The sequence below is a fragment of the Oncorhynchus keta genome, chromosome 34 (assembly GCF_023373465.1).
Source record: "Oncorhynchus keta strain PuntledgeMale-10-30-2019 chromosome 34, Oket_V2, whole genome shotgun sequence".
Lineage (NCBI taxonomy): Eukaryota > Metazoa > Chordata > Actinopteri > Salmoniformes > Salmonidae > Oncorhynchus > Oncorhynchus keta.
Window position 1 is genome coordinate 25359937 of NC_068454.1, and position 26024 is coordinate 25385960.

Here is a 26024-nt window from a genome sequence, read left to right on the forward strand (position 1 = left end):
CAATTGTTGTTGATTCTTCACAAAAAAATACAGTTTTATATCTTTATGTTTGAAGCCTGAAATGTGGAAAAAGGTCGCAAAGTTCAAGGGGGCCGAATACTTTCGCAAGGCACTGTATCTATAGGTCTAATGGACGCATGCTCAAACTTGCACACTTTTGATAGGCTTAAAGGGGAAATCTGTAGTTGCTACATCCATTTTTTGGATGTATAAATTATATTTATATACAGTTGAATCCTGAAGTTAGCCAAATACATTTAAACTCAGTTTTTCCACAATTGCTGACATTTAATCCTAGTAAAAATTCCCTGTCTTAGATCAGTTAGGATCACCACTTTAATTTAAGAATGTGAACTGTCGGAATAATAGTAGAGAGAATTATTTATTTCAGCATATATTATTTATTTCAGCTTTCATCACATTCCCAGTGGGTCAGAAGTTAACATACACTCAATTAGCATTTGGTAGCATCGCCTTTATATTGTTTAACTTGGGTCAAACATTTCGGGTAGCCTTCCACAAGCTTCCTACAATAAGTTGGGTGAATTTTGGCCCATTCCTCTTGACAGAGCTGGTGTAACTGAGTCACGTTTGTAGGCCTCCTTGCTCGCACACGTTTTTTTCAGTTCTGCCCACAAATTTTCTATAGGATTGAGGTCAGGGCTTTGTGATGGCTACTCCAATTCCTTGTCTTTGTTGTCCTTAAGCCATTTTGCTACAACTTTGGAAGTATGCTTGGGGTCATTGTCCATTTGGAAGCGACTAAATTTGAACTTCCTGATTGATGTCTTGAGATGTTGCTTCAATATATCTACATAATTTTCCTTTCCTCATGATGCCATCTATTTTGTGAAGTGCACCAGTCCCTCCTGCAGCAAAGCACCCCCACAACATGATGCTGCCACCCCCGTGCTTGACGGTTGGGATGGTGTTCTTCGGCTTGCAAGCCTCCCCCTTTATCCTCCAAACATATAAGGATGGTCATTATGGCCAAACAGTTCTATTTTTGCTTCATCAGACCAGAGGACATTTCTCCTAAAGGTACGATCTTTGTCCCCATGTGCAGTTGCAAACCGTTGTCTGGCTTTTTTATGGCGTTTTTGGAGCAGTGTCTTCTACCTTGCTGAGCAGCCTTTCAGGTTATGTTGATATAGGACTCGTTTTACTGTGGATAGAGATACTTTGTGCCTGTTTCCTCCAGCATATTGACAAGGTCCTTTACTGTTGTTCTGGAATTGATTTGCACTTTTCGCACCAAAATACGTTCATCTCTAGGAGACAGAACGCGTCTTCTTCCTGAGCGGTATGACGGCTGTGTGGTCCCATGGTGTTTATACTTGCGTACAATTGTTTGTACAGCTGAACGTGGTACCTTCAGGCGTTTGGAAATTGCTCCCAAGGCCGAACCAGACTTGTGGAGGTCTACACTTTTTTTTCTGAGTTCTTGGCTGATTTCTTTTGATTCTCACATGATGTCAAGCAAAGAGGCACTGAGTTTGAAGGTAGGCCTTGAAATACATCCACATGTACACCTCCAATAGCACACTCGTGGCATTCTCTCAACCAGCTTCATGAGGTAGTCACCTGGAATGCATTTATATTAACAGGTGTGCCTTGTTGAAAGTTAATTTCTGGAATTTCTTTCATTCTTAATGCGTTTGGGCAAAACAGTTGTGTTGTGACAATTTAGGATACAGAAGATAGCCCTACTTGGTAAAAGACCAAGCCCATATTATGGCAAGAACAGCTCAAATAAGCAAAGAGAAATCGACAGTCCATCATTTAAGACATGGAGGTCAGGCAATGCAGAAAATTTCAAGAACTTTGAACGTTTCAAGTACAGTTGCAAAAACCATCAAGCACTGTGATGAAACTGGATCTCATGAGGACCGCCACAGGAAAGGAAGACACAGAGATACCTCTGCTGCAGAGGATAAATTCATTAGATTTAACTGCACCTCAGATTGCAGCCCAAATAACTGCTTCGTAGAGTTCAAGTAAGACACATCTCAACATCAACTGTTCAGAAAAGACTGCGTGAATCAGGGCTTCATGGTCAAATTGCTGCCAAGAAACCTCTGTCTAAAGGACACCAATAAGAAAGAGAGACTTGCGTGGGCCAAGAAACATGAGCAATGGACATTAGGCCGGTGGAAATCTGGTCTGATGAGTCCAAATTGGAGATTTTCGTTTCCAACCGCTGTGTAGGAGTAGGTAAATGGATGATCTCCACATGTGTGATTCCCATTGTGAAGCGTGGAGGAGGAGGTGTGGGGGTGCCTTGCTGGTGACAGTGTTAGTGATTCACTTAGAATTCAAAGCATACTTAACCAGCATGGCTACCACAGCATTCTACAGCGATACGCCATCCCATCTGGTTTGCGCTTAGTGGGACTATCATTTGTTTTTCAACAGGACAATGACCCAACACACATCCAGGCTGTGTTAGGGCTATAAGACCAAGAAGGAGGGTGATGGAGTGCTGCATCAGATGACCTGGCCTCCACAATCACCCAACCTCGACCCAAATGAGAAGGTTTGGAATGAGTTGGACCGCAGAGGGAAGGAAAAGCAGCCAACAAGTGTTCAACATTTACATTACATTTACATTTACATTTAAGTCATTTAGCAGACGCTCTTATCCAGAGCGACTTACAAATTGGTGCATTCACCTTATGACATCCAGTGGAACAGCCACTTTACAATAGTGCATCTAAATCTTTTAAGGGGGGTGAGAAGGATTACTTTATCCTATCCTAGGTATTCCTTAAAGAGGTGGGGTTTCAGGTGTCTCCAGAAGGTGGTGATTGACTCCGCTGTCCTGGCGTCGTGAGGGAGTGTGTTCCACCATTGGGGAGCCAGAGCAGCGAACAGTTTTGACTGGGCTGAGCGGGAACTGTACTTCCTCAGTGGTAGGGAGGCGAGCAGGCCAGAGGTGGATGAACGCAGTGCCCTTGTTTGGGTGTAGGGCCTGATCAGAGCCTGGAGGTACTGAGGTGCCGTTCCCCTCACAGCTCCGTAGGCAAGCACCATGGTCTTGTAGCGGATGCGAGCTTCAACTGGAAGCCAGTGGAGAGAGCGGAGGAGCGGGGTGACATGAGAGAACTTGGGAAGGTTGAACACCAGACGGGCTGCGGCGTTCTGGATGAGTTGTAGGGGTTTAATGGCACAGGCAGGGAGCCCAGCCAACAGCGAGTTGCAGTAATCCAGACGGGAGATGACAAGTGCCTGGATTAGGACCTGCGCCGCTTCCTGTGTGAGGCAGGGTCGTACTCTGCGGATGTTGTAGAGCATGAACCTACAGGAACGGGCCACCGCCTTGATGTTAGTTGAGAACGACAGGGTGTTGTCCAGGATCACGCCAAGGTTCTTAGCGCTCTGGGAGGAGGACACAATGGAGTTGTCAACCGTGATATATGATATATATATTCAACATATGTGGGAACTCCTTCAAGACTGTTGGAGAAGCATTCCAGGTGAATCTGGTTGAGAGAATGCCAAGAGTGTGCAAAGCTGTCATCAAGGCAAAGGGGGGATACTTTGAAGAATCTCAAATATTTTTGGGTTACCACATGATTTCATAGGTGTTATTTCATAGTTTTGAGGTCTTCACTAACATTATACAATGTAGAAAATAGTAAAAATAAAGAAAAACCTTGAATGAGTAGGTATGTCCAAACTTTTGACTGGTACTGTATATCCATTGTTTCATGAGAACCAAACATATAAGCTTGTTTTTCTCCAATGTTTACATTTATAATATTTACAAACAAACACAGTATAACCTCATAACATGGTTAAAACAATAATTCTGAGAATGGTTACATTTCTCCAGGCCCATACCTCAGCTTTTTACCAAAACAGGGGCAGAGCGACCGTTTTGTTATTGTTTCATTTGTGGATTTGACCTTTAAACAGCTGCATATTATCAATACATCAAAGTGTCACCAACAATAAGGTAAACCATAGGCCTTCAGCAAATTCAGCATATGGCATACATTTTTCACATGTAAATAGCACTTTTCAGTGAATAGTACTATACTTTACGCTACTTCAGTACTCAAAGCATGCCATTCCATGAGCGCAGCATTTATTTTTCATCTCAAATCAACGAGCCCAATCAGTCCACCATGACAACAAAAATGATAAACAACAGTGTAGGGCTAATAAGTCCTTAGTTTTGTGGTTATGCTCAGGTAAAACAATTTGACAAATTTATACTTCCATATTTAATTGTATTATTATATGTAGTAGAAAGGAATGGGTTAGAAGAAGCCTACATAACCAACCAATAAAGTAAAATGTAACATCCATGTATGGCCAGTTATGTATTTTCGTCTTCTAATGCCTCTTAAGGGGAAAGTATTCTAAAAGTAACACAATGTAATCAGATTACTTTGCTGAGTTTGGGTATTCCAAAAGTTACGTTACTGATTTACAATTTTGGACAGGTAACTGTTTTAAAGGGCACCCACTCATGAGAACACCTCAATATGTGTGGGAAATATTGTTGATTTACTGACTGATGAATTGTTGACAAAGTACGTGTTGTTTATGGCTTCGTTGTTTTCAGTTTGTAGTGTAAAGTTGATTCACTTGAATGACTTACATTTTTTGGCATAATCATTTCTGTTTGTCAAGCTCATTTTGAATACAGTCAAAATAATATAATCAATCAGTATTTGAGTGACAGACTAGTTGGAACTTTTTTGTGCACTACAATGTATTTGTCAATTATTGTATTTTCCTGAAGTTGAGACTTCTTGTTGGACTGTTGCTTGCTTTTACCCCAAAACCCACATTTCTCTCTCTCTCTGTGTGTGTGTGTGTGTGTGTGCGTGTGAGGGTTGTCTTCCATCAGATGATAGTGATTGAGTGTTTGTTTCCACCTCCAGGAGGTATGGCCCTCTCAGAGTCCCAAATGGCACCATATTCCCTATATAGTGCGCTACATTTGACCAGGGACTATAGGGCTTTGATCAAATGTATTGCACTATGTAGGGAATAGAGTGCCATTTGGAAACATCCCCAGTGTTGGTGATGTTTATCATCAGTTTCCTCCAGCTGGGTTGGGGTGAGAAAGCCTGCCTCAACTTCACATTCAGTAAGTTAAACAACCATATCTTCTGTTGATTAAAGCACCGCAAGGCCTCCCGCCGCTCTGTGGTCCTCCCTACAAACACATATACATACGGACACACACACTCCCAACTCCCTTACTCTACTCTACGCTACTTTACTCTACTGTACTGTACTTTACTGTACTTTACGTTACTTTACTCTACTCTACATTACTTAATTCTACTGTACTCTACGTTACTTTATTCTACTGTACTTTACACTACTGTACTGTACTCTACTCTATGCTACTATACTGTACTTTGCTCTGCATTGCACCATCCACACATCATCCTGGCAAAATAAAAGACATATTGTGATTTAATGACCACGTATTGATGTTTAGCCAGCCCCTCTAACCAGCCTCTATCCATCTTCATTAATTACTATATAAAACATTTGCTTAACAGCTTGTTTAAAAAGATCTGCTCACACGGGACGCCTTGAAGTTGAGGCAGCAGACCCCAAAACATTCGGTATGTGATGAAGTTTGGTGATAAGGGGGCTGCTGCAGGGTTCTAAATCTCTCCTGTTGATGGAACTGTTCTATTGCTCACACACACGCACACACACAGGAGTCCAGAGGTACCTGTTTGGGATTTGTTTGTGGTTGTTTTGGGTACTTTTGGGTTCTTTCGATTACCTGTTTGTGGTTGTTTGGGATTGTTCCCCTGGTTCTCTCCTCTCTGTCTGAGACTAGGAGAGCAACACTGTGATGTGTCCTCTATGGCCTTTCTCATTGGTCTTTTAGAGAAAGCAGAGAAAGGGAGTAGAGAAAGGGAAAGAGAGAGAGGGAGAGGGCAGGACCAGGGACTAGGGGGACTAGCAGGGACCAGGCAGGACCAGTTGTCTCAGAGCAGCACAGTGCAACGTAAGGAGAGGAGCAGCTGGGGGACAGCCCAGCCTCACACAGAGCTCCCTGCTCCTATCCCCAACCCAGCCCAGCCTGGGCTCACACTTTAAATGGAAGAGTATGTCACGATCAAGAGGAAGCTTCTCCACAGACCCGTCTTCAGGTAAGACAGAAAGAGCAACTGTCCGTCCCCAGGAAACTACTACTACTAGGTCTCTCTACCTACTGTACCTGCCTCTCTTCTGTTTCTCTTTCCTGTGCTGTTCTTGTTGAGGGTGAAGGATCATATCAATCTACTAGTGTGGTCTGTCTACCTATCTGCCTGTCTTATCTGTCTTGCTCCTGCTTCTGTGGAGTGTGAAGGATCATATTAAAGGCTGTTTCACCTGCCTACTCTTTCTGCCTGATGATCCGGACAGTGTCAGTTCCGTTGGCATAACTACACTAGCTATGTTGTTGCAGTAATCATAGTCCTATCTCATGGCTGGATTATAATTCCCAGAGCTCTCTCTCGCTGTTATAGCACACTCTCCAATATCTGTGTGTGTGTGTGTGTGTGTGTGTGTGTGTGTGTGTGTGTGTGTGTGTGTGTGTGTGTGTGTGTGTGTGTGTGTGTGTGTGTGTGTGTGTGTGTGTGTGTGTGTGTGTGTGTGTGTGTGTGTGTGTGTGTGTGTGTGTGTGTTCTAAGGAGTAGGAAGTGGAGTGTACTAACTACTCCTGTCTGTCTCTGTTGTGGTTCGACGGTCATTAAAAGAAGAGCATTGTGGCATGGTTCATTGGCCCTGACGGTTATTAGACGCAGGTTGCTAATAGCTTCTTAGCATGTAAAACGGGGAGGGAGGAAAGGAGGGAGGGAAGGAGAGAGGGCTGGTAAAGAAATGCAGCTGTGTAACAGGTCCCTCTCTCTGCTCTGCTCTTAGAGAGTTAGTCAGGGCACATCAATATTTAGCAGCTACTTCGCTTCATGAACTGCTGTTTTAAAGATGTTTTAAAGCACTTGTATCTCAAGGGGTAGGAAGTGTTCTCACATTGTTCAGAATTAATCTGTGCTGAGTCTGACATAGTCTGACAAAATGAAGGTACGTGTTTCTCAGGACTATGAGGGGAGGCGTTGTCACATTGTTCAGGAAGGATGCCTCTGCTCTGTCAGTCAGGACTGGGCTTGGAAAAAGCTGTCATTTCCCAAGTCACCTCTATGAATAGATTCCACCATGGAAATTAATATAGACTGTAATCTGAGTGGTATTGTTTTGATGTTTCTTCTTCTCCTTGATCTACTGCGGGCGGTCCAGCAGGGTCCTGTGGGGGTGTCCAGTCCTAGTTTGAGAACATCAGTAATTTCCCAAATACTTCTACGTCATGTATCTGGGTGGTGTTGTCGCTTATGTTTCTTGGATTGTTGAGTCCTGAGCCCATACTGAACTAGTGACCCCATAATATGGAGGGGGACTCTCTTCCTTAAGTCTTGTGGGGCCTGTGGGTTGCTGTGGGGTCTTGTGGAGTACTGGGGTCCCATGGGGTCCCCTGGAGTCCTGTGGGGTCTCATGGAGTCCTGTGGGGTCTTGTGGGTCCTGTGTAGTCTTGTGGGGTTGTCATGTTCCTTAGTCAACCCATGGTGCCCTAATCCTCCGCTAGCCCCCCGAGCACTTTCCAGGCTTTGATTATGCTGGGAAGACTGTCTGCATGGGAAGACTTGTTTTCTGACTCATACACACACACATATACACACACACACATGTTCACACACACTCTCTCTTTGAATCAAGCCATGTCTCTGGACTGGAAATGAGGCACACTATCTTTTGGTTACAGTATTACAACTGAAAAAGAAAAGGAGAGGAGCAGACTAGGAGCTCCTCTAGGAGCTCAGATATAAATAGAACATGTAAAAAGCATTAATGAAAACATACAGTCATAGATACAATTTGGCTACATAGGCATATAAATATTTTACAATGGATAGTAATTGCAAGAATGGCTTCAGATCAAAGTCTACATTGACACTGAAGGGAGCAAGAGAGAGGGGGTCTTTAAATTAAACATCCAAGCAGCCTCTCGTTTTAACAATACATTGTCAAGATCACCCCCTCTCCTAGACAGGGTGTTGTTTTACCCACATCATTTTTACCACAAGAACAAGTTATAAGATAAATAACTGCCTTTGTGGAGCACATGATAACACCTTTGATTGGGATCTGTTTGCCTGTTTGAGGGTGTTTGAAGGATCTACATTTGAAAGTGCCTTTGCATTGAGCACAGCCATTACAATTGTAGTTTCCATCCGGTAGAGGCGCAAATAGGTATTTTGGTGTGGTAAATCAGAGTTTACCAATTGATCTGAGATTTCTGCCAAGTGAGTATAGTACAGTTTAACAAATGACATCCAAGGCTGCACTTCCCAGTGGATAGACAGGAAGAGTATAGGGACTAGAGGGGCAACATGACATCTGTACTGGATCATCATGGCTGAATATGTTTGTATCCCAAATGGCACCCTATTCCCTATATAATGCACTAACTTTGACCAGAGACCATAAAAGTAGTGCACCATAAAGGGAGTAGGGTGCCATATGGGACTCAGATGAATAAATAGCATGATGTTTACTGTGAGACGAGAGGGACCAAACAAACATGTTGGTCAGGACACACACACACACACACACACACACACACACACACACACACACACACACACACACACACACACACACACACACACACACACAACACACACACACACACACACACACACACACACACACACACACACACACACACACACACACACACACACACACACACACACACACCAACCAAACAGCAGTGACCCTTTGTGACTGCATCCTGGGACTAAAGGGGTGTAGGTTTCAGAGCTACAGAAAACAGTCCAGGAGATCGACACTATCTCAAACACCAAGGTAGATAAGCTTGACCAAGATCATATTAAAACTATTTTCTCAGCACAATTCACAAAATTAGAGAAAACAATAGAGTATTTTTTGGCAGGTCTTCAAATCACCCTTTGCTGCAAAACTGTAAAACAACATTGATCATTTTATTGAATTAAGTTTGTTATTAGTTCCTTAATTTAGCCAGGGACAGAGCTGAGACTGATATCATTCTTTGGAGATTTGAAAGACAAAGAGCGAATAGTTTCCCCTCTGTGGTTAGAAAAGTTCAGTTAAGGCTCCACTTGAGATGATCATGGTTTATGCCTGTGCTAAACCTAGCACACATGAAGCACATTTTGCTCTGCTATTGTATAACAGAAAACAGCTGTCTGGTTTCCCCTTGTCGTCAGGCCTTGTGTATCATCTGGGTTGGAAATAAAGTACCAAAGTATATAACAACGCCAACTTCTGACCTACTTCTGCAGCCAGCTGTAACTTCTTGTTACTCGGCTGTGGCTGTGGAATTGCGAGCCAAATATGATCTACATAAATGTACTTCCCTGTCCATCTCAAATGGCTACAGTCTGACCATCACAGTTAGGAGATCTGTCGCGTGTGTGTGTGTGTGTGTGTGTGTGTGTGTGTGTGTGTGTGTGTGTGTGTGTGTGTGTGTGTGTGTGTGTGTGTGTGTGTGTGTGTGTGTGTGTGTGTGTGTGTGTGTGTGTGTGTGTGTGTGTGTGCGGGTCTAGTGTTATGATATAATTCACCTCAGCTGTCAGGAAAATGGCTGGCAAACAGTTAAATGACCTCTCCATCTCCATCAAAGATGACTACAGAGGGTTTTGAGCTGAGAGAGAGAGGCCTCTGACTTTTCCCAGAGAGAGCATTATCTGTTTTTCATATGGCCGTGTGTGTGTGTGTGTGTGTGTGTGTGTGTGTGTGTGTGTGTGTGTGTGTGTGTGTGTGTGTGTGTGTGTGTGTGTGTGTGTGTGTGTGTGTGTGTGTGTGTGTGTGTGTGTGTGTGTCAACTCTGAAACCGCTGACCCCATGGCCTGCTTTTCAACTTACAGTACAGCCAGCACCCCTCAGAATAGTCATCTGCTATAATGGGATTATGGGGAACTGCTGTTTGTGTGTGTGGGTGTTTGACGTGCCAGGATTTACAGTGTACTTTGCAGTAGGTTATCCTTCATGTAATGAGAGTTTATGGAGTCTTAGCCCTCCCATTACAAATAGAACAAAACAGAAAAGGAGGTTGATAACACAGAGGTGAGGGAGGGCTGGAGGGAGGAGGGGGAGGGAGGGGGAGAACAGGATGATAACAGAGAGATGAGGCAGTCTGATTTATCATGTATCACCCAGGAGACTGGTGTAATTACCCTCTAGTCACACCGACTGAACCAGAGGTGGAACCAGGGATGGTGAGACTATGGAACCTCTGTTGGCCCTGTGAGAAACTGAAATCTCTGTTGACTTGTGGGATGAGATGTCCAACAGAGATACTGGTCAGAGTGTAGGATTTTGTCTATGTCTGTTGTGCCAAACTAGGATTAGAACAGATGTGAGATCCATTTATGGACCACCCAAGAGGCCAGTTTACAATTCAGAATAAACCAGAAGCGTGTTATATGGTTGATATTATCTAAAATAAAGTTATGAAAAATGTGGCAAGCCAGAGAAAATACCTTTTTGTTTAGTTATAACTGCCTGGTCTCATTAGAATGTCAAAATAGTGACATTTAACTATTCTAGTTTTATGTCACATAATAGATGCTCCCTCCTCTCTCCATCGCCTCTGAGCGTTCTACCTCCATTCTCCTGCCTCCATTCTCCTGCCTTAACTCCCATACTTTTTGACATTGTTCAATTTATTATGTCTAATCTTATTAACTTAAATGTGTTTATTGTATGTGTAGCCTATGTGTTACTGTAATTCAGTCTTTTAGTTGACATAGTAGCCAACAAGGTGAAAAAATGGTCAGTGTGACCTTGAGCAAGGCACTTAACCCTAATTTACTCCAGGGGTGCTGTACTACTATGGCTGACCCTGTAAAACAACACATTTCACTGCAGCTATCTGGTGTATGTGACAATTCATTTCCTTTTACTTTTTTTTTTACACATGAAATAAACCATTATCCTCAAACTGACATATTACTTATAACATACTAGTTAGCCTATATGTCACATAGCATGGATAGGGTTAGAGACAGGTTAATGGTAAGGGTTATGGTTAGGGTTTGCAACATATGTCTGCAACATACATCGGATGGAAATAGCTTTTGTCAGCTTGTTTTAAACCCCATTCCTGTGAACATGTTTGAGTTGAACTGTCCCTGTTTCAGTTAGAGAGTCTGTCTGTCCTTATACTGAAATCTATAGGGCTGTCAAACATGTCACTATCAACACCAGATTTCTTTTGTCAGAAGGTTTTAGCAGAGGTTCCGTGAACATGTTTGAATTGGAGAGACCCAGTGTCAGTTAGGAGGCCTGCAGGTTTGTAGAAAGCAGAAAGTAGGCCCAGGCTCAGACCAGTGTTAACAGAACACAACAAGGCCCTGTCCCCACCAAGTGTGTTTATAGGCCAGTGAATGACCGTTTAAAAAAAAAAACTTGAGCGTCTGAATTGGAAAGCCACCAAGAGCGCTGGAACCACTCACTTGTCAGAATGATGGAGCCTTGAATGGTAAGCCGGTTGTAAAACTCACCAGCTTACATCGGAGTTTGGTTTGTTTCCCTTACAAAGTGTTATTTAAAAAAAAATGTACAGCAAAAACATTCCAAAGTATAATGTACTGTAGGTTATTTTGATTACGTTTTTTTCATGGATCAACAATAGGGTGCCATTTGGATTTCTTAGCAACATGAAAAGCATTCTCGTTTAGCCTCTGTGTGCCTGGGGCACCACCAGGGTACAGATCTGTTTATTTGTTGAAATAAATGATGCACAAAACCAGTCTAGTTCACAGTCAGACAACATACTGCAGAGAGTCTGGACTTTTTCTTTTTTCATACATGAAATGTAGTAGCAATCATCCATCGCTGTTTCTTGGAAATGGGTCGTTATCGGGTCATAAAGTAGTCCTGTGGGTGCCATCTTCAGGGGTGAGGAATGTTGGATCAGTCTGTCTGAGAGGTTGGCAGAGCAGGCGGCAGAGAGGAGCAAGGCAGGGTGCCCCAGCTCTATTCCAGCCCTGTCACTGTGCCCTCTGGGGCCCCAGTCTGGGCCCTGGTGACGGCATTAGTCCCTTCCAAGGAGGAGGACACAGTTAACTCATGGGAAAATGCTCTCTTGTAGGTCTGACATGTCCAGTTGGATACAGCTGAAATCAGACATCCCCCTATGCCTTTGTTTGTACTTCTTGGAGGCCCAGCTCAGAAAGAAGTTCCTGAAAGCGATACAGTTTCACATAAAGCCTATTTTAATCGGACCCTGGCAAATTTTTTACTTAATTAATTTTCATTCTTTAAAAACCTCACACAGGTCCCTAACACGGAACCCAAACCTGCTGCGCGCGTGCGCCATCGTGCGCTATCGTGCATACATTTATTTTGCCCCCCTACACCAAATGCGATCACGACAGACAGGTTAAAATATCAAAACAAACTCTGAACCAATGACATTAATTTGGGGAAAGGTCAAAAATCGTTAATCGTGTATGGCAATTTAGCTAGTTAGCTTGCACTTGCTAGCTAACATTAATTTGTCCTATTTAGCTAGCTTGCTGTTGCTAGCTAATTTGTCCTGGGATATAAACATTGAGTTGTTATTTTACCTGAAATGCACAAGGACCTCTACTCAATTAATTAACAATTAACAATTAATCCACACATAAAATGGCCAACCGAATCGTTTCCAGTTATCTCTCCTCCTTCCAGGCTTTTTCATTGTTTAATTTATATGGTGATTGCATCTAAACTTTCATTGTATTACCACAACTACCAGCAAAACAGTTAGTCTTTCAGTCACCCATGTGGGTATAACCAATGAGGAGATGGCACATGGGTACCTGCTTCTATAAACCAATGAGGAGATGGGAGAGGCAGGACTTTCAGCGCGATCTGCGTCAGAAATAGGAATGAGTTCTATTTTAGCCCTTGGTGTCGCAGACGCTCGTTGGCACAATAATTGAATAACATGGATTTCTAAATTTAATTTGCGACGCTCGTGCACGCGATGTGTCCGGTCTGGTCAGCATGTAAGGGTCCTCTTACAGTATGTACTGTAGTCTATATAGTTCTATGACGAATATACTCTAAATATGTATTATGGTTATTTCACAGTCATAGTAACAGGATAATATATGTCAACAAATGAAGTTAGTTTCTCATTATATTGAGCTCTGAGTTGAAGTCCTGGAAAGCAAAGATAAGGCTATTGTTGTGTCCCAAATGGAACCATATTCCCTACATAGTGCACTACATTTGACCAGTGCCATAGGACTGTGGTCAAATGTTGTGCACTGTGTAGGGAATAGGGTGTAATTTGGGATGCATCCTGCAGCAGTAGGATCTTAATTTGATCCCGTTTGCTACAGGAAATGTGAATTATTATGTGCATTATAATTGATGGGCATTTTTTTGTAGGGGTTGATACATTTGACATGTTAGGGCAAATCAAGTCTGACATTTTAAAGTGGAAATTACAAACTTTAGAAGCCTTTTTAAACCTTGAAAATACTACAAGTTTGCATTTCCAGCTGTACAGGAAAATTCTCATCAACAAAATAGTTATCAAATTAAGATCCTACATCTGTATGTGAGTGTTTAAAACATTATTACTGTACAACATCATCTGAGAGTTGTCCAGATGTCTTGGGTTTTCTACTTGACCAAATTGTCAAACAAAGTTTCCAAGAGCTCATGTGAACTCAGATAAGCAACCCAGTTGTTGAGAAAGATATGTCACTTGCTTATACAACTGAACTTGTTGTAACATGTTTGACCTGTCTTTAGTCCCTTTACCATTGTAAAGTCCATGTTTTTTCTATTTCTTAAGAAATATCTCAATACTGCTACCTTTGTGGCTGTTTCAACTATTAACATACTGCCACTTTATTCAGAATCTTTTATCATATGCTAACCTATACTGAAACATACTGAAATCACATGAAAAAAGTCATTTCGCTTGCTTCCAAAGACAAGGTTGTATTATTGTGACCCAGATAGATCCACCAATCAGGGCCACTATTTATATTTATCTGCTGTGTGATTGGTCTAATCCAGGGTGTGTGAGATGGAAGACATCAGGCCAGTGCTGTGGGGAGTGACAGAGGAAAAGGTCATATGATTGATAAACCAAGGCTGGAAACACTGTGGGGGAATAGCCCTGTTGTTATTCACCCACCCACTACACATGAACTATTCCCATGGTTTCAGTGGTTTCAAACTGTAGTCTAAACGCTGTGTTTGTGACAATATTCACAAAGAGTTTCAGAGTAGGTGTGCTGATCTAGGATCAGTTTAGCCTTTTAGATCATAGTACATATGATTATGGTCCTTCTGTAGCTCAGTTGGTAGAGCATGGCGCTTGTAACGCCAGGTTAGTGGGTTCAATTCCCGGGACCACCCATACGTAGAATGTATGCACACATGACTGTAAGTCGCTTTGGATAAAAGCGTCTGCTAAATGGCATATATTATTATTATTATTATTATATAGACAGGGGGGACCTGCCCTAGCACTCCGACTCTGAGACACTTTTTGAAATCAGACCCTGGTCTGTGGAAACCTGTTGCTACTGAATGTGTGATAAGTGAGTTGGAGAGACAGTTGTTTTGAGGGACTGTTGCCAACTCTCACCCTGGCTGCATCTCACTCTCATCCAAAGTGCACCAGATACTATATCAGGCTAAATGCAACAGTAGATGTAATATCACAGGCAGTTGACAATGTGGAAGAGACGGCTGTCTACAGCTTGATTATGCAAGGCAAATGTTTACTTTCTGCATCCTCATTAGTCATATATTGAAATATTTTGATATTACAGAACACTATTAGGTGCAACAGGTGTCACTATTTACGGTCATGTCAATGTAGGCTGAGTTCACCATGTTTGAGCCGCTCCTAGGCGTTTGTCTTGTTGTTGCTGGGGGTGGCAGTTTGCCAATAGTAGTCAGTCAGATTTTCAATTAACACTGAGCACAATATAATACACAGGAGGCTGGTGAGGGGAGGACAGATCATAATAATGCCTGGAATTATATATTTTTTTGTAATTTTACCTTTATTTAACTAGGCAAGTCATTTAAGAACAAATTCTTATTTTCAATGATGGCCTAGGAACAGTGGGTTAACTGCCTGTTCAGGGGCAGAACGACAGATTTGTACCTTGTCAGCTCAGGGATTTGAACTTGCAACCTTCCGGTTACTAGTCCAACGCTCTAACCACTAGGCTACCCTGACGGAATGGAGTGAACGGAATGGTATCAGCACTAGCAAACCATGTGTTTGATATGTCAATGCCATTTCATTTACTCCATTCCAGCCATTTCTATGAGCCTGTCCTCTCCAATTAAGTTGCCGCCTGTGATAGAATAGTATAGACTTGGCACTTTGCTCACTCATTTTGACTGGCAGAGCGGTATCCTGCTGTGTTTCCCCTCTGAAGACAAAAGAAGGAAAGACTAGAGAGAAGGAAGAAAAATGACTAGATAAGGCAAACAAGCCCACAGTAAAGGCCCAATAAAGTCCCAGGCGTATCAGTCTCTCTACTACATACATTCTGCTCACTTCACAAATGGCTTTCTCCTGCTCACTTTGCATGCAGATGCATTGGTTGTTTTCCGTACTGTATTGTGTGTGTGTGTGTGTGTGTGTGTGTGTGTGTGTGTGTGTGTGTGTGTGTGTGTGTGTGTGTGTGTGTGTGTGTGTGTGTGTGTGTGTGTGTGTGTGTGTGTGTGTGTGTGTGTGTGTGTGTGTGTGTGTGTGTGTGTGTGTATGTGTGTGTGTGTGTGTGTGTGTGTGTGTGTGTGTGTGTGTGTGTGTGTGTGTGTATTTTGTGTGTGTGTGTGTGTGTGTGTATGTGTGTGTATGTGTGTGTGTGTGTGTGTGTGTGTGTGTGTGTGTGTGTGTGTGTGTGTGTGTGTGTGTGTGTGTGTGTGTGTGTGTGTGTGTGTGTGTGTGTTTTCTGTATTGTATCCTGGCTTTCAGTCAGTTGATCCTGTTGTTTTGACAGCTTGGGTTTAGGATTATGTGTTCATATAAAACCACATGTCAATAACACTTCAATACTTCTGAATCCTCCTCTGTTACAGATTTTCACATAATAACACCTCAGATTGAAAACAGATGCTCCTCTTATGGTCTTGCCTTGCAGCAGGGATCTTACAGTAGGTTTGCATCCCAAATGGCATCCCCTATCCTCTATATAGTACACTACAGGCCCTCTGGTCAAAAGTAGTGCACTATATGGGGAATAGGGTGCCATTTGGGACACATACCAAGTCATTTTGCTGAGGGTTGGGCGTCTGGTGTTTGGTGATAGTCTGTGTGCCCACCGAGGCGAACCATGGCACAGTGTCAATCCCCTGTTGTTTTTAATGATGCACTAGTCCCGTGGTAAATATTTAAAGATCTGTATGAGACCAATACCAAAGGCTTCACTGACTTTCTAAGCTTTGTTGATCAGGCGGTTGTAGTTCAGTGGTGCTAGTTCTCTGGATGTCTAACACACACACACACACACACACACACACACACACACACACACACACACACACACACACACACACACACACACACACACACACACACACACACACACACACACACACACACACACACACACACACACACACACACACACACACACACACTTGAATAATGTTTACATGCTGTTTTACCCACTTCATATGTATATACTGTGTTCAAGTCGAAGCTCATCCTATATTGCCCTTGGTCCTTTGTAGCTCAGTTGGTAGAGCATGGTGCTTGCAACGCCAGAGTTGTGGGTATGCCTCCTGGGATCACCCGTACTTAAAATGTATGCACATATAACTGTGAGTTATTTTCCGCCATATTTTGCAAATAAATTCATAAAAATCCTACAATTTGATTTTCAGGATTTTTTTTTCTCATTTTGTCTGTCATAGTTGAAGTGTACCTATGATGAGAATTACAGGCCTCTCTCATCTTTTTAAGTGGGAGAACTTGCACAATTGGTGGCTGACTAAATACTTTTTTGCCCCACTGTAACTAATGCTGTACATACCTTTTCTATAAATTGTATTGTTCATACTGTCTATTTCACACCATTATATACAGTGCAGCAATACTTAATATTGCAAAACAATACACCCCCCCCCCCCAAAAAAACAAAAAAAAACAAATAAGAAATGTAAGAAATATATACAGTTCCAGTCAAAAGTTTGGACACACCTACTCATTCACATGTTTTTCTTTATGTTTGACTATTTTCTTCATTGTAGAATAATAGAAGGCATCAAAACTACGAAATAACACATATGGAATCATGTAGTAACCAAAAAAGTGTTAAACAAATCAAAAAATATTTTAGAATCTTCAAAATAGCCACCATTTGCCTTGATGACAGCTTTGCACACTCTTGGCATTCTCTCAACCAGCTTCATGATGTAGTCACCTGAAATGCATTTCAATTACAGTTGCGCCTTTGTTAAAAGTTAATTTGTGGAATTTCTTTCCTTCTTATTGCGTTTGTGGGGGGATTTGTGTGTATTGTTAGGTATTATTGCACTGTTGGAGCTAGAAACATAAGCATTTAGCTGCACCTGCGATAACATCTGCAAAATATGTGTACGCAACCAATAACGTTTGATTTGATAAGACCAGCTCAGAGACTGTCGAGTTGTATCGACATACAGTACTGTTCTCATGTACTATGTATTATCCAGTGTTCATGAGCTCATATATGAAGATGAAACTTGAATCCAACTTCCTCTTTGCAGATTGAGATGCCTGGTGAAGCAACTAGACAAGGGAGAAGTGAACGTGGTGGACCTGAGGAAGAATATAGAGTATGCAGCCTCTGTTCTAGAGGCAGTCTATATTGATGAAACCAGGTGAGTGCATTTCAGCTGAATTCAATTCAATAACTACATCAAACATTTTGCACTCTGCACCGTTAAAGGTATGGGAAATAACTGCACAAATACAACTCACATAAAATATGGTACTCATAGATAGTAACCTATTCTGATAATTAAATTCCTTGACAAATCGAGTGCTGTACAACCAGTGGAGTACCACAAGTGCAGTACTACTCTGTTTTGGTGCCTTTGCTCACACAGTTTGAAAATATACTTTTTCTTTGCAAACTGTGTATTTGTGTCTGCTGATCAAAGTCCTTCAGTTCTCTCTGGGTGTCTCACTTCTCTCTGGGTGTCTCACTTCTCTCTGGGTGTCTCACTTCTCTCTGGATGTCTCACTTCTCTCTGGATGTCTCACTTCTCTCTGGGTGTCTCACTTCTCTCTGGATGTCTCACTTCTCTCTGGGTGTCTCACTTCTCTCTGGATGTCTCACTTCTCTCTGGATGTCTCACTTCTCTCTAGATGTCTCACTTCTCTCTGGGTGTCTCACTTCTCTCTGGATGTCTCACTTCTCTCTGGATGTCTCACTTCTCTCTGGATGTCTCACTTCTCTCTGGGTGTCTCACTTCTCTGTGGGTGTCTCCCCCGTCATGGGGGAACGTCTTACTGAGCCATACATCCCTCTCAGTCTGGGTTGTTGTGGCTGTAGTTGTTGATACAGACTGCAGAGTGAGTCAGCTCAGTTGGGCTCTCCAGTGATAAGCAGGTGTTGCATAGCCTGTAGTCTGGTTGTAGAGCTCACCCCCCCAAATGGCACCTTATTTACTATCTACACTCTTAGAAAAAACCTAAAAGGGTTCTCCGGATGTCCCCGTAGAGGAACTCTTTTTGGTTCCAGGTAGAACCTTTTTGGGTTCAATGCAGAACCCTTCCCCTAAGTTCAGTGCAATAATAGGGTGCCATTTTGGATGCAGACTTTGATTGAATCATATTTGTGTAGTAATTGCATTTTCCATTATCATAATATATGATCATTTATTTTCACGGTAGCCCGGTTTTACAATTTCAGAATAATTACTTGCAGAAGGAAGTCCTGCACCCTTATCGTGATTCCGTAAGCCTCATTTCCTTACGTTAGCGTCCAACCTAATGTTGACATTCTAAAATCACAACATTCAAAATATCTGCCTCCCTTTTCCTTCATTGGCCGCATTTTCTTTCTCATTACAGCTGAGGATCTGTTTTACGGTTAATAATTCACCAAGGCGGTTTCCTAAGCTAAACAAATTGCAATGGAAAGAGAGCCTGTCAGTTAACACTTAAGAAGTCCATTCAGCCTTCAGAATGACATTTACTGGGGTTCACATAGTGAGGATGATGGTTCAGGGGCTCCATACCAGGACAGGTAAACAGGCATTTACAAGACCTGGCCTCTCATCTCATCTCATCACAGTCAGCAATGGAAACAAATCACACTTTTATTAGCGACAGTACATGCTATTAGTGTGAGTGAAATTTAGCATACTTTTGCAGGGAATGTAAGCTATACAACTTATGGGTAAAAAGTGAATGACAGGGAATGTGACACTGTTACAGGTATATAACAGGTGAATATCAGGTAGTATGGGACTGTTACATTTGTGTGTTCCGAGGGACCTGGAGTCTGACTGTCCCTTGTCCCTTGTCCCTCCCCCTCACAGGCGTCTTCTGGACACTGAGGATGAGCTCAGTGACATCCAGACGGACTCTGTTCCAATGGAGGTGCGGGATTGGCTGGCCTCGACCTTCACCAGGAAGATGGGCGTGGTCAGGAGACGACCCGAGGAGAAACCACGGTTCAAGAGCATCGTGCATGCCGTGCAGGCTGGCATCTTTGTCGAGAGGTACAAACATATACACAGATGCACACACACACACACACACACACAACAAACCACAGTCAAGAGGTACTGGAGGATGTACTTTTATGATATATGGGAAAATAAACAAAGAATTACAGTAGGCTATCTACATTGATAAGTATGCAGATACATTTAAGTTTTTAAAAAACATACCATCAAACCATTAACACTTTTGTTAGAAGCTCTTGTTAGAACTTCTTGTGTTGCTCTTAAAAAAAAAACACGTAACTGTCTTTCTGCCTTAGAACAATGGTTATTTAAAAAAAACTTTCCAGTAAGTGTGCACAAACATGAATACATAAATAATATTGAGCAATGAGCTTCCCTCAATTGCTTTCACTTGAAGTCTAATAGTATTAATTGTCATTCTGCCAATCAATAAAAATGGTCAATAGTGAATTCTTACTTACAGTGGGCACTAACATGAATACATAAACATCATATTCAGCAATGTGTCTCAAATCTTCTCAAGAGCTGTTGCTATGGCATGTATCTCACTTTTATTTCCATGGAAACTACTAGGCTACAGTATCTCCTGAAATTAATATTCCAAAATGGAGTCCACAATGCAGGCATTCTCAGTTCAACAGTTGGAATGTACATTGCTTAGTATATTATTCAAATGTGTCAAACAACAGGTTTGGATGGTTTCTTCTTTTGTGGACAACATTAGAATTTGAGTTATAAAATGTGTGTCCATATTCCATAGTAAGATCTGTCTTTACAGTTATACAATATGTCTGTGTCAGAGAGTATGGTCTCTTCAGCCCAGATTCCCCTGAGAAAAATGAACTGGTCTATGACTGAAAACACTCTCAGAGGAGACGAGAGAAGAGAATACAGTCAAAGCCCAGCCTGGAAGATTCTCCTTCTCTTTTATAAACTAGATGTAGGATACATCCCAAATTGCAACCTATTCCCTATATAGTGCACTACTCTTGACCAAGGCCCACTTGAAGAACAGAGATAACTTGGCTGGGCTTCCGACATGTCACACCTTTCTCTGTTGTTGTTGCCAAAGCCCAAATACAGTCTTTCTTTGGCCTTATTTAACAGCCCTGTCTCATCCCTCCCCTCACCCCTTTCAACATCCAGCCTTTGGTTCGGTTCTGTCCAGTGCCAAAATATTCGTAATCTGCAAAGAATGCCTGCTCAAAAGCCTTTAATCTTTAAAAAAAATAAATTACTGTTGATCCCATTACTGGTAATCGTTGAAAACTGAGGCATTGTGGCATTATGTGACTGTAGCATTTTGATACCATAGTGGGAAGAATACAATTGAAATCATCAGCTGTTGTTTGTTGTCTGTGTGTACAGTTTTCTATGTATACAAAGTACATGTACAGGAGCTGCCCCAGTGGGCAAAACTCATTGAAATGAAATCATTACAAGCAGTGTTCATCATAACATTATTTCAACCCGATTTGCCCGCTGGGTGCATCACAGTTCTATTGTCTAACCACCTAATGGTTGTGTACCTATCTTCAGGATGTACAGGAGGACATCTAACATGGCTGGATTGACGTACCCTCCAGCTGCCATCGCTGCTTTGAAGGTGCCTGATATGTCATATTACTATAGTATTCCTATTACTATTATACATCATACACTAGGGACTGGTTTCCCAGATACAGATTCAGCCTAGTCCTGGACAAAAAAAAAATCTTGCTAATTTGGGAATCTCTTGTCTTGCTTAATCTGTGTCCGGGAAACCAGACCTATGAGAAATGAAAGATGATGATATCAGTCAAGCTACACTTTGAGATAGGAATGATGACATCCTAAAACATTAAATAGATAAACTGTTATATCTTGCATAATCATTGCAGAATAAAGGCTTTATTACATCTGTACAAGATGTACCTGATTTTACAGCTATTTTAAACTTTATCATAACATCATATTCTGACATTCATAGCGATGATAATCAATATGTGTTTTATTATAGAACACAATGTGTTCTATTTAATTCTGTGCTGTCATCATCCCTGACATCTTATTGTTTACAGGATGTAGATAACTGGTCCTTTGATGTGTTTGTGCTCCATGAGGCCAGCAGTGAACACGCATTAAAGTTCCTGGTCTACGAACTGCTCACCCGATATGACCTGATCAACCGCTTCAGGGTTAGTCTCTATTCAGTCTCTCACTCTATAATTAGGGTGTTTGTTGTTTGTTTGTTGTTTGTGTGTGTGTGTGTGTGTGTGTGTGTGTGTGTGTGTGTGTGTGTGTGTGTGTGTGTGTGTGTGTGTGTGTGTGTGTGTGTGTGTGTGTGTGTGTGTGTGTGTGTGTGTGTGTGTGTGTGTGTGTGTGTGTGTGTGTGTGTGTGTGTGTGGTACTCTGTCCTCTGTTCTACACCACAGGCCTCTGGTCTGAGTACCTCAGAGGAAGACATATGCACTCAACCTCACACGGTTTCTGTTCTGTCTTCATCTCTTTGTCTGGTTTTATACTATAGTTTGTCCTCTGTTAGACAAGTGGTGAGATTATCACAAACACATACAGTTACTGTGCTTTGATCTGAATGTCAGGATTATATTTTAATCCTATGATAATATGGTTACACTTTACTTGAAGGGCTACATTCACTCTTAGAAAAAAGGGTTCCGAAAGGGTTCTTCGGCGGTCCCCATAGGAGAACCCTTTTTGTTTCCATGTAGAACCCTCTGTAGAAAGGTCTCTACATGGAACCTAAAAGGGTTCTATATGGAACCAAAAGGGTTCTACCTGGAACGAAAAAGGGTTCTTCCTATGGGGACAGCCAAAGAACCTTTTTAGGTTCGAGATATACAGTGGGGCAAAAAAGTATTTAGCCACTAATTGTGCAAGTTCTCCAACTTAAAAAGATGAGAGAGGCCTGTGACAGACAAAATTAGAAGAAAAAAAATCCAGAAAATCACATTGTAGGATTTTTAATGAATTTATTTGCAAATTATGGTGGAAAATAAGTATTTGGTCACCTACAAACAAGCAAGATTTCTGGCTCTCACAGACCTGTAACTTCTTCTTTAAGAGGCTCCTCTGTCCTCCACTCGTTACCTGTATTAATGGCACCTGTTTGAATGTGTTATCAGTATAAAAGACACCTGTCCACAACCTCAAACAGTCACACTCCAAACTCCACTATGGCCAAGACCAAAGAGCTGTCAAAGGACACCAGAAACAAAATTGTAGACCTGCACCAGGCTGGGAAGACTGAATCTGCAATAGGTAAGCAGCTTGGTTTGAAGAAATCAACCGTGGGAGCAATTATTAGGAAATGGAAAACATACAAGACCACTGATAATCTCCCTCGATATGGGGCTCCAGATCTCACCCCGTGGGGTCAAAATGATCACAAGAACGGTGAGCAAAAATCCTAGAACCACACAGGGGGACCTAGTAAATGACCTGCAGAGAGCTGGGACCAAAGTAACAAAGCCTACCATCAGTAACACACTACGCCGCCAGGGACTCAAATCCTGCAATGCCAGACGTGTCCCCCTGCTTAAGCCAGTACATCTCCAGGCCCGTCTGAAGTTTGCTAGAGAGCATTTGGATGATCCAGAAGAAGATTGGGAGAATGTCATATCGTCAAATGAAACCAAAATACAACTTTTTGGTAAAAACTCAACTCGTCGTGTTTGGTGGACAAAGAATGCTGAGTAGCATCCAAAGAACACCATATCTATTGTGAAGCATGGGGGTGGAAACATCATGCTTCGGGGCTGGTTTTCTGCAAAGTGACCAGGACGACTGATCCGTGTAAAGGAAAGAATGAATGGGGCCATGTATCGTGAGATTTTGAGTGAAAACCTCCTTCCATCACCAAGGGCATTGAAGATGAAACGTGGCTGGGTCTTTCAGCATGACAATGATCCCAAACACACCGCCCGGACAACGAAGGAGTGGCTTCGTAAAAAGCATTTCAAGGTCCTGGAGTGGCCTAACCAGTCTCCAGATCTCAACCCCATAGAAAATCTTTGGAGGGAGTTGAAAGTCCGTGTTGCCCAGCAACAGCCCCAAAACATCACTGCTCTAGAGGAGATCTGCATGGAGGAATGGGCCAAAATACCAGCAACAGTGTGTGAAAACCTTGTGAAGACTTACAGAAAACGTTTGACCTCTGTCATGGCCAACAAAGGGTATATAACAAAGTATTGAGATACACTTTTGTTATTGACCAAATACTTATTTTCCACCATAATTTTAAAATAAATTCATTAAAAATCCTACAATGAGATTTTCTGGATTGTTCCCCCTCATTTTGTCTGTCATCGTTGAAGTGTACCTATGATGAAAATTACAGCCCTCTCTCATCTTTTTATGTGGGAGAACTTGCACAATTGGTGGCTGACTAAATACTTTTTTGCCCCACTGTACACCTAGCACATTTTTTTCTAAGACTACGTAACATGACATAACATAAGTGTTTTGCCAATTTTATTCGATTCAACAAATTTTGCCATGGATAGAGAGAAAATGTTACAGTTTTAATGCTATATCCCCTGCCGTTCCACACATTTTGCCATGGATAGAGAGAAAATGTTACAGTTTTAATGCTATATCCCCTGCCGTTCCACACATTTTGCCATGGATAGAGAGAAAATGTTACAGTTTTAATGCTATATCCCCTGCCGTTCCACACATTTTGCCATGATTTATGCCATGTTCATGTAATATCTGAGTGGGAGTGACTCGCAAAATCAATGGTGTCCCCTGGGGGTCAGAGCCCCTAGGCATGTGCCCTGTGTGCCCGGTCAACTCAATCATCACGTTTGCAGACGACAACAGTAATAGGCCTGATTACCAACAATGACAAGACAGCCTATAGGAAGGTGGTGAGGGCCCTGGGAGTGTGGTGCCAGGAAAATAACCTCTTACTCAACGTCAGCAAAACAAAGGAGCTGATCGTGGACTTCAGGAAACAGCAGAGAGAACACCCCCCTATTCACTACGGGACTACAGTGAAGAAGGTGGAAAGCTTTCAAGTTCATCTACGTACACATCACTGACAAACTGAAATGGCCCACCCACAAAGACAGTGTGGTGAAGAAGGCGCAACTGCGCCTCTACAACCTCAGGAAGCTGAAGAAATTTGGCTGTATCACCGCCTGATACGGCAACTGCACCGCCCGCAACCGCAGGGCTCTCCAGAGTGTGATGCGGTCTGCCCAACGCATCACCGGGGGCAAACTACCTGCCCTCCAGGACACCAACTACCCGAGCCATTGCCTGTTCAACCCGCTATCATGCAGAAGGCGAGGTCAGTACAGGTTCATCAAAGCTGGGACAGAGAGACTGAAAAACAGCTTTTATCTCAAGGCCATCAGACTGTTAAATAGCCATCACTAGCACAATAGAGGCTGCTGCCCTTTATACATAGACTTTGAAAAAACTGGCCACCTTAATAATGGAACACTGGTCACTTTAATAGTGTTTACATATTTTGCATTACTCATCTCATGTTTATACTATATTCTATCCTACTGTATCTTAGTCTATGCCTCTCTGACATTGCTCGTCCAAATATTTATATATTCTTAATTCCATTCCTTTACTTTAGATTTGTGTGTATTGTTGTGAAATTGTTACATATTACTGCACTGTTGGAGCTAGAAACACAAGCATGTCGCTACACTCGCAATAACATCTGCTAAACACGTGTATGTGACCAATAAAATTTGATTTTATTCTAAGTCGACATGATTACTACTGTACAGTGTTCAGATAGCTGGCTTGTAATGTATATGCTGGGAGTCAGGAAGCATGTCCAGAAGGTGAGTTTAATAATAAGAATCTTAAAGATAAACAAAAAAGTAGAGGCGTACAGAATGTGAATAAAACCTATACTGCCTAATCAAGATGATGATGAGGTCCAGGTGTCGTAATGATGGGGAGCAGGTGTGAGTAATGATGATTGCCAGGACCGGTGGTTAGTAGACTGGCGTCATTGAGCGCCGGTACGGGAGTAGGCGTGACATGGCTAGACTAACTTACCTAGCAATCTATACAATTTTAGCTGACATGGGCTAATTGATTGACTGTCAGTGACTGACATAACAGGAGGAAAACTGCTGAAGTACTACCAAATTGCCAAGATTGTGTATACGAGCCAGCTGCATAACACCCTGCATCCCACTGCTGGCTTGCCTCTGAAGCTGAGCAGGGTTAGTCCTGGCAGGTCCTTGGATGGGAGACCAGATGCTGCTGTAAGTGGTGTTGGAGGGCCAGGAGGTCCCAATGTCCCATGGCAGTGAAGGGGACATTGC

General features: G+C 42.3%; 1 protein-coding gene across 3 annotated transcripts in view; it reads left to right on the top strand.

Moving 5' to 3' along the window:
• Nucleotides 1-26024, top strand: part of LOC118366636 (dual specificity calcium/calmodulin-dependent 3',5'-cyclic nucleotide phosphodiesterase 1A-like) — an 83693-nt gene that overhangs the window by 37141 nt on the left and 20528 nt on the right. For 2 of the 3 annotated variants that reach the window (XM_052493510.1, XM_052493509.1), the window contains exons 3-6: nucleotides 17791-17904; nucleotides 19573-19755; nucleotides 21262-21328; nucleotides 21783-21899. In XM_052493510.1, the coding sequence (XP_052349470.1) occupies nucleotides 17791-17904; nucleotides 19573-19755; nucleotides 21262-21328; nucleotides 21783-21899 (481 nt within the window). Of the gene's footprint in view, nucleotides 1-5935; nucleotides 6135-17790; nucleotides 17905-19572; nucleotides 19756-21261; nucleotides 21329-21782; nucleotides 21900-26024 lie in introns of those variants that run through there. The other variant, XM_052493511.1, reaches the window with a different exon arrangement.